Below are 12,659 nucleotides of genomic sequence, written 5' to 3'. Positions count from 1 at the left end.
ATTATTATAATTATAATTATTATTATAATTATAATAATAACATATATAAATAGATATTTGTACAGTTTTTAATTCATGAGTCAGTAAACAAACTGACGTCTCATTAACGACATGAACACTTGATGTGTTCTTATTAGTTAATTAATATAATAATTAGTTAATTAATATATTAATTAACTAATTATCAGCTTCACTCTTTGTTATGCTTTTATTGTGTAATCGTGCACCGGAAGTTCCGGTCGTCTCGGGCTGCGGCTGCCTTGACGGATGTTGCGTCACTGCTGCTTTAAAGCAGGCAGAGTCGATCCGAGCGGAACCAGGCCACAGACCCGGACCCGATGGACCCCTTCAGACCCTGAACACTCGGACTAACACCTGGACTAAGATCCGGACCGGATCCTGAACTAAAGAGCCGGACCGGACCCGGAAGGTTCCGGGACGAACAGCCCGAGAGTCGGGACATCTGGACCGGAGTGCGGACGCGTCAGAGCCCGGGTAGGTGCCCCCCTCCTCGGTCTGCTGCTCCGCGTCTCTCGGTTCTGTTCGGTTCTCTCGGTTCTCTCGGTTCTGTTCGGTTCTCTTGGTTCGGCTGGCCGTTAGCCCGAGCTGTGTGTTCCGGGGTGAAAGCTCCGGGCTGCGGGCCTGCTGCGGTCCGGCTGAGCTGCTCCTGCCTCCGGTTTGTTTTCATCAGGAGGGAGCGGCTCCTCCTGCTCCTCCTGCTCCTGCTCCTTCTTCTCCTGCTCCTTCTCCTCCTTCTCCTCCTGCTCCTGCTCCTCCTCCTTCTCCTGCTCCTTCTTCTCCTGCTCCTTCTCCTCCTCCTCCTGCTCCTCCTGCTCCTTCTCCTCCTGCTCCTCCTCTTTCTCCTGCCTCCAGTTTGTTTTCATCAGGAGGGAGCGGCTCCTCCTGCTCCTTCTCCTGCTCCTTCTCCTCCTTCTTCTCCTGCTCCTTCTTCTCCTGCTCCTTCTGCTCATCTGCTCCTCCTCCTCCTCCTCCTTCTCCTCCTCCTGCTCCTCTTCATGATGCTCTGATTTCATGGTGTGTTCGAGGTCTTCACCTCAGCGCAGGACAAATGAGAGACATGACCTTTGACCTCCTGCCCAGTGTCATGCTGATTAATGTGTGTGTGTCTGTGTGTGTCTGTGTGTGTCTGTGTGTGTGTGTGTGTCTGTGTGTCTGTGTGTGTGTGTGTGTGTCCAAACAAACAACGTTAGCATGTTAGCTGGTTAGCCGCTAACTGAAGAGCTAGCTGTTATGTAGCCTACGTTAGCATCTTATTTTGGAAGCTCGTGATGTGACAGTGACTTCCTGTTGACATGGTAACCTTCTCCTGATTGGACGACACTACAGACGTCTCCTAGCAACAGATTCACTGAAACTTTCACTGAAACTTTCACTGAAACACGAAGTAAGAAGAAGTGATGAACAAAGACTTTCTATCAGACCTGGACCTGGACCTGAACCTGAACCTGGACCTGAACCTGAACCTGGACCTGAAACCTGAACCTGGACCTGAAACCTGAACCTGAACCTGAAACCTGAACCTGGACCTGAACCTGAAACCTGAACCTGGACCTGAAACCTGAACCTGAACCTGGACCTGAACCTGAACCTGGACCTGGACCTGAAACCTGAACCTGGACCTGAACCTGAACCTGGACCTGAACCTGGACCTGGACCTGAAACCTGAACCTGAACCTGAACCTGAACCTGGACCTGAACCTGGACCTGAAACCTGGACCTGGACCTGAACCTGAACCTGGACCTGAAACCTGAACCTGGACCTGAAACCTGAACCTGAACCTGAAACCTGAACCTGGACCTGAACCTGAAACCTGAACCTGGACCTGAAACCTGAACCTGAACCTGGACCTGAACCTGAACCTGGACCTGGACCTGAAACCTGAACCTGGACCTGAACCTGAACCTGGACCTGAACCTGGACCTGGACCTGAAACCTGAACCTGAACCTGAACCTGAACCTGGACCTGAACCTGGACCTGAAACCTGGACCTGGACCTGAACCTGAACCTGGACCTGAAACCTGAACCTGAACCTGGACCTGAAACCTGAACCTGAACCTGAAACCGAAACCTGAAACCGAAACCTGAAACCTGGACCTGGACCTGAAACCTGAAACCTGAACCTGAAACCTGAACCTGAACCTGAACCTGAAACCTGAACCTGAAACCTGGACCTGGACTCCTCAGGAAACTGGATAAATCAGCTGAGTTTGTTCATTTCTCCGTGAATGTGAGTCTGTCTGACTCACATTCACTCCTCAAATATAAAGAGACAGAGACAGAGACAGTCTCAGAGACAGAGACAGAGACAGAGACAGTCTCAGAGACAGAGACTACATGCCTACATTACCCACAATGCAGCTCAGACTGCTCATAGCGGTTCAGTCTGCTAACGTGCTAACGAGTCAAAGCTAATATCCCATATTACCAAGTAACGTTAGCCGGCTAACGTTAGCGTCATCTGCTGAGTGTGTGTGTGTGTGTGTGTGTGTGTGTGTGTGTGTGTGTGATGGTTTCCAGATGTGTAGCGTGGGTGGAGGCTCTCACACACACACACACACACACACACAGCTGTGTGATGACATCATCCTCTGCTCCTCACTGGGCTGTCAGATGTAGCTGATGATGTCATCATCTGAGCCTCACGGGCAAATACTCGATTACTTTAGTAACCACAAACTGCTGCTGTAGCTGCCGTTAGCTCAGGTAGCTCGGGTCGCATGGAGAGGAGAGAGCATGTGAGGCGTCGTCATGGAAACAGAGTTTAGTGTCAGAAACCAGATCAGGTCCACGATCATCTCCTGAGTCCTGCTGGTCTGTGGGGGAAGTCACGGAGACTACGTCCAGGTTTTAGACAGTCTGCGGGGACGTCACGGAGACTACGTCCAGGTTTTAGACAGTCCGCGGGGGAAGTCACGGAGACTACGTCCAGGTTTTAGACAGTCTGCGGGGACGTCACGGAGACTACGTCCAGGTTTTAGACAGTCCGCGGGGGTCTTGCTGTGTCTCGGTCTTGGTCATGACTTGGTCTCAGCCCCTCAAAGTCTTGGTCTTCCTTTTGATAGACCTCTGTGTTGTTATCAATGATTGGCCCTACCACAGCGCTGTTGGCGGTGTTGGCCCTGGACTGCTCTGACGTTGAGGATGAGGGTGGATGAGTCCGCTCCACCCTCTCCACCTGTCAGCCCATCAGGAGGTTCCACATGCATTGATTGTTTGATTGTGGAGAACTTCCCGTGTGTAACATCTTCTCTTTCTGCAGGCTTGCTCCTCCAAGATGGCCGACGCCGAAGTCTCCTTGTCCCCGGCCCTGCTGCCGCTGCACCTTAGCCCAACCCACTCAGCTGCACCTCCTCCTCCAGCCTCCTCTTCCCCCACCACCTTCTCCTGCCCCTCCTCCCCCTCCAGTGCCTCCTCTTCCTCCTCTTCGTCGTCATCTTCCTCTTGTTCTGAGAGCTCCTCTGACTGTCCTGCCCATCACCATCATCACCATCATCATCACCATCACCACCACCACCATCACCCTCGCCCCCAGCTGCAGCTGCCTCCTCCCTCCAACAGCGAGCAGCCGTCCTCCCCCAGCGCCAGCCCCCGCAGCTCCAGTCCCAGCGGGAGCATCGGCAGCACCGGCAGCCTCGGCAGCAGCGCCAGCGAGGGCATCGGCAGCAGCGGCACGTCGTGCGGCGGCGACCCACGAGGCCCCAGCCCACCGCTGGACGTCATCTCAGAGGACGCCATGGAGATGGACCTGGGAGGCGACCAAGGTAAGAGAGCAGGTTATGAGTTCAAACTGTCCTACAGTGGTTGTCCCAGTCCAGGAGATCGGTACCAGAACTACCCCGAGCTGTTCATCAGCTCACCTTCCGCTCTGGTGCCAGACCAGCACGCCACCTATTGGCACCAGACCTCAACTCCCGCCCTTGTAAGTGTCCTGCAACACGGCCTTACCGGGCTCCATGAATCAGGCCCCACCGCAAGGTCCTTACCAGCAAGCTCCCATTCCAAACTTAGGCCCGGTACCCTTCATTCAGAACATGCTGCGTGATCTCAAAGATCCCCAACGGTTATGTTACCGCTTCCACTGAACAGGTTGTAGTCCAGTAGTGTGATTATCACTCCTCCATTCCCAACCTCAGCATATCTTGTTCACTCATTCAAAGTCGAAGACAAGCGATCAGCTCGAGGTCACACCGAAACTGAAAATGGTACGACCGGTTTGTTTGGCGACCCGACCAGGAGACACCGGGTGTCACAGCCTAACCTCTGCTTGTTTTCTGCTTCCAGTGATTGACCCAGAAGTTGCCTTGAAGGCTTGTCAGGAAGTTCTTCTCAAGGTGAAGCTGCAGAACAGGGAAGTGCCTGAACAGCAACAACTTGACAACAAGCAGCAACGGGACGCCCAGCCACAACATCAACACTACACAGACCTGACGGAGTGCTCCAGTCCACAGTGGCACATCAGCCCGGACACCAGCTCCATCAAAGAAGAAGAGGAGGACGAGGAGGAGGATGCTGAAAAACAAGGCAGCACCTCCCAGCAGTGCCCACGTCCTTCGGCCCGGCCTGAGTCCTCTTTGGTGCCGTCGGCGGCGTCATCGTCTTCGTCTAAACAGTCGTGGCTGCTGCGACTGTTTGAGTCCAAGCTGTTTGACGTCTCCATGGCGATCTCCTACCTGTACAAGTCGAAGGAGCCCGGAGTACAGGCGTACATCGGGAACCGTCTCTTCAGCTTCCTCGATAGCGAGGTGGACTTCTACCTCCCCCAGCTGCTCAACATGTACGTGCACATGGACACCGAGGTGGGCGACGCCATTCGACCGTACCTGGTAAGTCCTCGTTAGAGAACTGTCAGCTGATCATGGATGTGTCCGAGCGTGCTCTAACGTGTTTCCCTCTGTCTCTCAGATCTACCGTTGCAGAGGTAGCATCACCTTCTCTCTGCTGACGGCTTGGCTGTTGGGTGCTTACTCCTCCGACATGCACATCTCCACCCAGCGTCACTCCAGAGGCACCAAACTCCGAAAGCTCATCCTGTCCGATGAACTCAAACCTTCTGCACCTTCGTCCAATGCTCCCAGAGCGGTTTCCACCTCTGACAGCCCGGTGTCCTCGCCGTCCCACCGCCACTGTCACCGGCGGCACAACAGCAGCAACGTGGAGTCCTCCTTTTCTTCCACCGTCCCCGGGCCGGACAGCCCCGTACTGGGGGAGGCGGAGGTGTTTGTTTCTCCGTCCAGGAGGACCCACCAGAGATCCAAGTCAGACGCCACCACAGCAAGCAGCGGACCCGGTTCTGGGCTCCGGCGGACGGGGAGTAACCCGAAAGTGGAAGCCGTCCATGAGGAGGTAAGAACTGGACTCATTGTTGTGAAGACACCAAGGGAAGGGTGGAGTCTCCGAGGAAGATCTCATGTTTCCTCACAAAGGTGATCCGAAACTCGAGTCCTTCCCTCGAGAATCAGACTTTCCATGAAGTTCAGTGTTTGTTTCCTTTCTCACGTCATCTGTCCGTTTGTCACGTGATCGTGTTCATCTTCTCGTCCTCGTGTAAACAAACATTCTTGGCTGGCTGTCGAGTCACATGCAGACCGAGGGTCTCCATTGGCTGGAAGCCAGACTCAGAGTGCAGTGTGATTGGCTGAGCCATGTTGGTTCCTCCTGTTGACCTGTGAGAGTTATTTTAACTAATTAGCCTGAAGCTGACGTCCTCCAACTTGTTTCACTTCAGGTGGGGTAAGCAGCACATGTGGGCTGTGTCAGACTGACCTGAAGTCTGCAGCAGCTCTGTTGTTTATTGATGAGAGTAAAAAAAGACAAACTGATATCGGACTCCTCTGTGTCCTACTGGAGGGTTACCACGGCAACGAGGAGGAGGAGGAGGACTACTGGAGGGTTACCACGGCAACGAGGAGGAGGAGGAGGAGGAGGAGGAGGAGGAGGAGGAGAAAGGGGGTTGTTTTACAGCTGACAACAACAGTTTATGTAACAACAATCAGATCTCAGCGTGCACCGAAAAAAACTCAGATATACTGACGAGCATCAACACACACACAGACACACAGACACACACACACATACACAGACACACACAGACACACACACACACAGACACACACACACAGACACACACACACACACACACACATACAGACACACACACACATACACAGACGTTGAGCTCTCGGCTCGAGTCATAAATATTTCTGAAAACATTTCCATGTGTCAGCAGACAGAGCTCAACTCCTCTTCCTCCTGCTCCTCTTCCTCCTGCTCCTCTTCCTCCTGCTCCTCTTCCTCCTCCTCCTGCTCCTCCTCCTCCTGCTCCTCTTCCTCCTCCTGCTCCTCCTGCTCCTCTTCCTGCTCCTCTTCCTCATCCTGCTCCTCTTCCTCCTCCTCCTGCTCTTCCTGCTCCTGGTTAAGGGTTAGAAACGTTCACCTGAAGGTAACAAGGTCACCACAGTTTCAATTGTCCTGGTTCTGGTCCTGGTCCTGGTCCTGGTCCTGGTCCTGGGTCACTTTCAGCCTGAACACTACCTGACTTGTAAACAGACCTGGTCAGTGAACAGCTTCATCATCAGACTGCGTCTCCACGGTAACAGGACACTGTCCTCTCCTCATGTTCACTCTGTACCTCCTCACCTCCTCCTCTCACCTCCTCCTCTCACCTCCTCCTCTCCTCATGTTCACTCTGTACCTCCTCACCTCCTGACCTCCTCCTCTCACCTCCTCCTCTCCTCAGAGCTGCCAAGTCAGTTAAATGTTGTCACACCTTTAAAAGTCACGGTAAACAAGGAGAGAGGAGGCGAGGAGAGAGGAGGCGAGGAGGCGAGGAGAGAGGAGAGAGGAGGAGAGGAGAGAGGAGGCGAGGAGGCAAGGAGAGAGGAGGCGAGGAGAGAGGAGGCGAGGAGAGAGGAGGCGAGGAGGCAAGGAGAGAGGAGGCGAGGAGAGAGGAGGCGAGGAGGCAAGGAGAGAGGAGGCGAGGAGAAAGGAGGCGAGGAGAGAGGAGGCGAGGAGGCCCATATTCCCCGGTCGTGTCGCCCTCCAGTGGACAGACCGGTGAACTGCTCTCAGTGTTCTAACTTTACATCCAATCAGCCGCTAACGAGCTGCTGCTAACTGAATCTGACGTAACCAGGCAACAGAACCGAGCCCAGCAGCCGGACCGGACCGGACCGGACCGGAGCACTGAGACCAACAGGGAGACTCAGGGCGCAGAGACGGTTACACACACTTTCTATTGGCTGCTGGAAACAATGAGCAATTAAACTGTGTGTGTGTGTGTCTGTGTGTCTGTGTGTCTGTGTGTGTGTGTGTGTGTGTGTGTGTTGCAGCCTGAGCGTCTCCGTCCTCAGAGGGAGTTCGTGAAGTCTCTGCTCGGCATCGGGAAGCGTTTGGCGACTCTGCCGACCAAAGAGCAGAAGACTCAGCGTCTGATCTCGGAGCTGTCGCTGCTCAACCACAAACTGCCGGCTCGAGTCTGGCTGCCCACGGCCGAGAACCAACACCATGTGTGCAGGATCCCACACACACAGGCTGTGGTGCTGAACTCCAAGGACAAGGTACACACACACACACACACACACACAAATCGGCCCTGGCGTTTTGGACCAGAGCAGCCCACAACAACCTGACAACAACAACTCCTCCTCCGTCTCCTCCTCCGTCTCCTCCTCCGTCTCCTCCGTCTCCTCCTTCTCCTCCTCCTCTGTCTCCTCCTCCTCCTCCTCTGTCTCCTCCTCTGTCTCCTCCTCCTCCTCTGTCTCCTCCTCCTCCTCAGGCTCCGTACATCATCTACGTGGAGGTTCTGGAGTGTGAGAACTTTGAGACCTCAGCGGTTCCGGTCCGGATCCCGGAGACGAGGATCCGCTCGGCTCGCTCTGCGGAGAATCTGGACTGCGGCAGCGCCGTCTTGGCGGCTAACGCTAACGCGATGACGTCAGAGCACAGAGCGGGAAGTTTCTCCACCGTCCCGAACTACGACAACGACGACGAGGCGTGGGCCACCGACGACATCGGACAGCTGCAGGTGGAGGTGAGGCCGCTCTTCTTCTGTGGTGACTCAGCGATTCACCTGAGCAGGTGTTTCCTCCTGGATCACCTGAGCAGGTGTTTCCTCCTGGATCACCTGAGCAGGTGTTTCCTCCTGGATCACCTGAGCAGGTGTTTCCTCCTGGAGCAGGTGTAACCTCCTGGATCACCTGAGCAGGTGTTTCCTCCTGGATCACCTGAGCAGGTGTAACCTCCCTCTGTGTGTCTCAGGCTGAAGCTCAGACCAGCAGCAGCGACAACATCAGTCAGTTCTCGGTCGACAGCATCACGAGTCTGGAGAGCAAAGAGCCGGTGTTCATCGCCGCCGGAGACATCAGGTACACGGACCGGGTCAGAACATGAGCCGAGTCCTCGTGATCGCAGGACTCTAACAGTCGATCTGATTGGTTCTCTGATGGTTCTCTGATGGTTCTCTGATGGTTCTCCAGGCGTCGTCTGTCGGAGAACCTCGCTCACACTCCGACCTCGTTCCGGAGAGATCCCGAGGACCCGTCTGCCGTCGCCCTCAAAGAACCCTGGGAGGAGAAAGTCCGGTGAGTCCCTGAACCAATCAGCTGTAGCGTGTTCTGAGCGTGTTCTGAGTGTGTTCTGAGTGTGTTCTGAGTGTGTTCTGAGCGTGTTCTGAGCGTGTTCTGATTGGTTCTGAGCGTGTTCTGAGCGTGTCTGTGTGCAGGCGGATCAGAGAAGGTTCTCCGTACGGTCACCTGCTGAGCTGGAGGCTTCTGTCCGTCATCGTCAAGTGTGGAGACGACCTGAGGCAGGAGCTGCTGGCCTATCAGGTGCTCCGACAGCTGCAGGTAAAGCTGTGATGTCACTCATCAGGCGATGATGTCATCGTGTCGCTGCATGTGTTTCCATGGAAACTGAGTGTTGTGTTTGCCGTGCAGTCGATCTGGCAGCAGGAGAGAGTTCCTCTGTGGATCAAACCCTACAAGATCCTGGTGATGTCATCGGACAGCGGCATGATCGAACCCGTGCTCAACGCCGTCTCTCTGCACCAGGTACCCCGAGTACTGCGAGTACCCCGAGTACTGCGAGTACCCCGAGTACTGCGAGTACTGCGAGTACCGAGTACTACAAGAATACCTCAGTGTGACGTAACCTGACACCTGCAGCTCTTTAAAAAGTGTCAACGTGCTAAAGATACTGACAACACTGACGTGTGTGTGTACTTCCTGTCTGACCGTGTGTGTACTTCCTGTCTGACCGTGTGTGTACTTCCTGTCTGACCGTGTGTGTACTTCCTGTCCACAGGTGCGTAAACAGAGTCAGCTGTCTCTGCTGGACTACTTCCTGCAGGAACACGGCAGCTTCACCACCGAGGCCTTCCTCACGGCGCAGAGGAACTTCGTGCAGAGCTGTGCCGGCTACAGCCTCATCTGCTACCTGCTGCAGGTCAAAGACAGGTGAGACACACCTGAGTCCACTACCCACAATCCTCTGACCTGTTGGTGCTAAGCTCAGCTAACAGCTGTGTCTCCGCAGACACAACGGGAACATCCTGCTGGACTCTGAAGGTCACATCATCCACATCGACTTCGGCTTCATCCTGTCCAGCTCGCCCAGAAACCTCGGCTTCGAGACGTCCGCCTTCAAACTCACGTCAGAGTTTGTGGACGTGAGTGAACACCACGACGATTAACGGACACGAGACGCTGATGGTGGAGGTCCTGATTGTGTGTGTGTGTGTGTGTGTGTGTGTGTGTGTGTGTGTGTGCAGGTGATGGGTGGTCTGGACGGCGACATGTTCATCTACTACAAGATGTTGATGCTTCAGGGTCTGATTGCGGCTCGTAAACACATGGAGAAAGTTCTGCAGATCGTCGAGATCATGCAGCAAGGTGACGTTTACTACGTCTACTCCACCATCTACTCCAGCATCTACTCCAGTACATGTCTGCAGTATGAGTACTCACCTCCTCCTCCTCCTCCTCCTCCTCCAGGTTCCCACCTCCCGTGTTTCCACGGCTCGAGCACCATCCGTGGCCTGAAGGAGCGTTTCCACATGAGCCTGACGGAGGAGCAGCTGCAGCTGCTGGTGGAGCAGCTGGTGGACGGGTCAATGCGCTCCATCACCACCAAACTCTACGACTCCTTCCAGTACGTCACCAACGGCATCATGTGACTGCCATCGCCATGACAACGCCACCGCAAGGACGGGTTTGTTTTGAAAAGACTGAAGAGGAAGTGAACGGGCCGAACTCATCCTGGACTCGGAACCAGCACCTGCTGACTCATTTGGATCAGGACAGGAAGTTTGATCTTTTACTTTCCCGTTGTCGATCAGCTGATGACTTTTGGTTTGAATCATTTTAAATTGATTTGATGCTTTTATTTTGAAATCTTCCTGTTTGAACCATCGACAAACACCAGCCGTCCGTCGTCCGTCGCGTCCTCAAAGGACAAACACTACATGAAGAAAAGCACAACGTGAACTTCCTGTTTCCGGGACGTTCAGACAGGAAGTGGTCACTCCTCGACACGTTGAGTTTTAATCGTTTCCGCTCGTGATGCTAACGCAGCGTAGTGGCATGTGAGCATGCATGCTAACGTTGCTGCACGTTCGTTTGTTTCACGTTATTTTTTCGTATTTGTACAAACGTGAACACGGTTCGATGACTCGAAGGTTCGATGATTCGAAGGTTCAATGACTCGAAGGTTCGATGACTCGAAGGTTCGATGATTCGATGACTCGAAGGTTCGATGACTCGATGATTCGAAGGTTCGATGACTCGATGATTCGATGACTCGAAGGTTCGATGACTCGAAGGTTCGATGACTCGAAGGTTCGATGATTCGATGGTTCGATGACTCGAAGGTTCGATGATTCGATGACTCGAAGGTTCGATGACTCGATGATTCGAAGGTTCGATGACTCGAAGGTTCGATGACTCGAAGGTTCGATGACTCGAAGGTTCGAAGGTTCGATGACTCGAAGTTTCGATGACTCGAAGGTTCGATGACTCGAAGGTTCGATGACTCGAAGTTTTCGGAGCAGCTGATGAGTCGTTGACCTTTTGAAGCCTGTAGACGGAGGCGTCCGTTAGCTGTGCAGCTAATCCTCGTGTGGCAGAGGAGACGGGTGACTGTGTCCACTGGCTGCTTGTGGCTAACGTGATGCTAACTATAGCTGCAATTAGCTAAGTTAACTATGCAGCTAGCGGCCACATTAGCATCTGTCTCCAGTTCTGGTGCCGCCCAGCTGACGTTCCCCCATCCCGGGTCATCACGATGCACGAGCTCCCGCTAACTGCACGGCTAACGGACTGGGCTCTCACCATGCAGCATGCTAACGTTAGCGCTGAACCGTGTTTTTAGCGTGTAAATGATCTTTCAGATATTTTTAAAAACAGGAAGTAGAGACTCTCGAGCGAGGTAAAAACGTCCGCACAGAGTTTCAACATGAAAACAAACAAACCACCTTAACAACAGTCCACCTTAACAACAGTCCACCTTAATGGTTTCCTTTGAGCCAAACTGGCTGCCGAGCGTGTTCCACTAACTGTGTGTGTGTTAATATATTTACATATTTAACGAACGCTCCTCCCTGATTGGCCTGCAAGATACATTCCTGTGATTAACTCCAGCCAATCAGGAGAGGCGGCTCTTTACAGGAACTGTATTTTGTTGATCAGCGATGATGCGTTTCCTGTGAATGTTTTTTTTTTTTTATTGTGACGTCACTAACGCGTCGTGATGCTAACGATGCTAACACGTCATCTTTATTCCAGACGGTCACGTTAGCTTAGCCTTTAGCCTGTTGTTGAACATTAGCATCTGTGCGCTCTTTCTCGTTAGCCGTTAGCTTCACTGAGCTAAACGTCGTTAAATCTTCAGTAATTTTATTAATTAACAGTTAGCAGACGAGCTAACCCTTTTAGCTACAAGCTAGCTTGCTGACTGTTGCTAAAAATGTCGTTTTACAGTTTGTTGTGATTTAAATGTTTTTTGGATTCGCTTTTATTTTCTTGTTCATGTGTGCGCGGCGATGATGACGTGGCGTTGACGCGGTGACGCCGCGGTGACGTTGACCACGAACACTCCTCGCTGGAATAAAGCGGACCTGTTAGCATGTTAGCGTCGTATTGAAGGATAAGCACAGCTCGTCATGTCATGCTAACCGTTAGCCGCTGTGAATATGTACGTATGTAAATGATGCGACATGAGTCGATGCCTTGAGTCGTGCAGACGTACGAACTCTGATCAATGCAACCTGAGAAGTGCTTTTATATCTCCACGTCGCCGCAGACACGCCTCCTCTCTGACGTCACAGGTCACATGACACGGACTGAACCTGGCAGAGGGTCGCGTGTCCGCGAGCTGACGGAAACCTTTCATTGCCTTTCTTTGTTTCTTCATCAGCTCCAACAGATTCAATGTAAACCTCTAAAGTGCATTTATCCTCCAGCTCAACGTCTCCTCAACGTCTCCTCAACGTCTCCTCAACGTTTCCTGAGCGTTTCTTCATGTTTCTCTAACTTGAAGTTGGTTCGACACTAAAAACCCAACGAGCGGCCATGTTGACAAATGCTAACGATGCTAATGATGCTAACGATGTGAAATAAACAGCTTTAATTTTCACTGAAGAAA

General features: G+C 52.9%; 1 protein-coding gene across 3 annotated transcripts; it reads left to right on the top strand.

Annotated features, from left to right (window-relative positions):
- The first annotated feature begins 191 nt into the window (after nt 1-191).
- On the top strand, nt 192-12,617 carry LOC104939031 (phosphatidylinositol 4-kinase beta). Of its 3 annotated transcripts, none has more exons than XM_027286604.1 (16): nt 192-495; nt 3,283-3,784; nt 4,305-4,846; nt 4,926-5,366; nt 7,352-7,579; nt 7,798-8,052; nt 8,280-8,386; nt 8,498-8,602; nt 8,743-8,866; nt 8,957-9,070; nt 9,324-9,475; nt 9,555-9,687; nt 9,790-9,910; nt 10,013-10,695; nt 10,768-10,951; nt 10,992-12,617. In XM_027286604.1, exons 2-14 carry the CDS (start codon nt 3,298-3,300, stop codon nt 10,192-10,194), a joined length of 2,991 nt encoding a protein of 996 aa, XP_027142405.1. In that variant the 5' UTR covers nt 192-495; nt 3,283-3,297; the 3' UTR covers nt 10,195-10,695; nt 10,768-10,951; nt 10,992-12,617. The 3 variants fall into 3 exon arrangements, with proteins under 3 accessions (XP_027142405.1, XP_027142406.1, XP_019129621.1); XM_027286605.1 differs by having other exon boundaries at nt 10,768-10,983; nt 11,024-12,617; XM_019274076.2 differs by lacking the exon at nt 10,768-10,951 and having other exon boundaries at nt 10,013-10,743.
- The last annotated feature ends 42 nt before the right edge of the window (nt 12,618-12,659 follow it).

Source organism: Larimichthys crocea, chromosome XIII (genome assembly GCF_000972845.2).
Source record: "Larimichthys crocea isolate SSNF chromosome XIII, L_crocea_2.0, whole genome shotgun sequence".
Lineage (NCBI taxonomy): Eukaryota > Metazoa > Chordata > Actinopteri > Sciaenidae > Larimichthys > Larimichthys crocea.
The sequence above is the reverse complement of the archived record's forward strand: the minus strand, read 5'-3'. Positions and strand labels throughout refer to the sequence as shown.

Coding starts and splice junctions, on each gene's coding strand:
- LOC104939031 (XM_027286604.1), top strand. CDS start 3,298: ATGGCCGACGCCGAAGTCTCCTTGTCCCCGGCCCTGCTGCCGCTGCAC. Junction 4,847..4,925: donor ACGCCATTCGACCGTACCTG/GTAAGTCCTCGT, acceptor TCTGTCTCTCAG/ATCTACCGTTGCAGAGGTAG. Junction 5,367..7,351: donor TGGAAGCCGTCCATGAGGAG/GTAAGAACTGGA, acceptor TGTGTGTTGCAG/CCTGAGCGTCTCCGTCCTCA.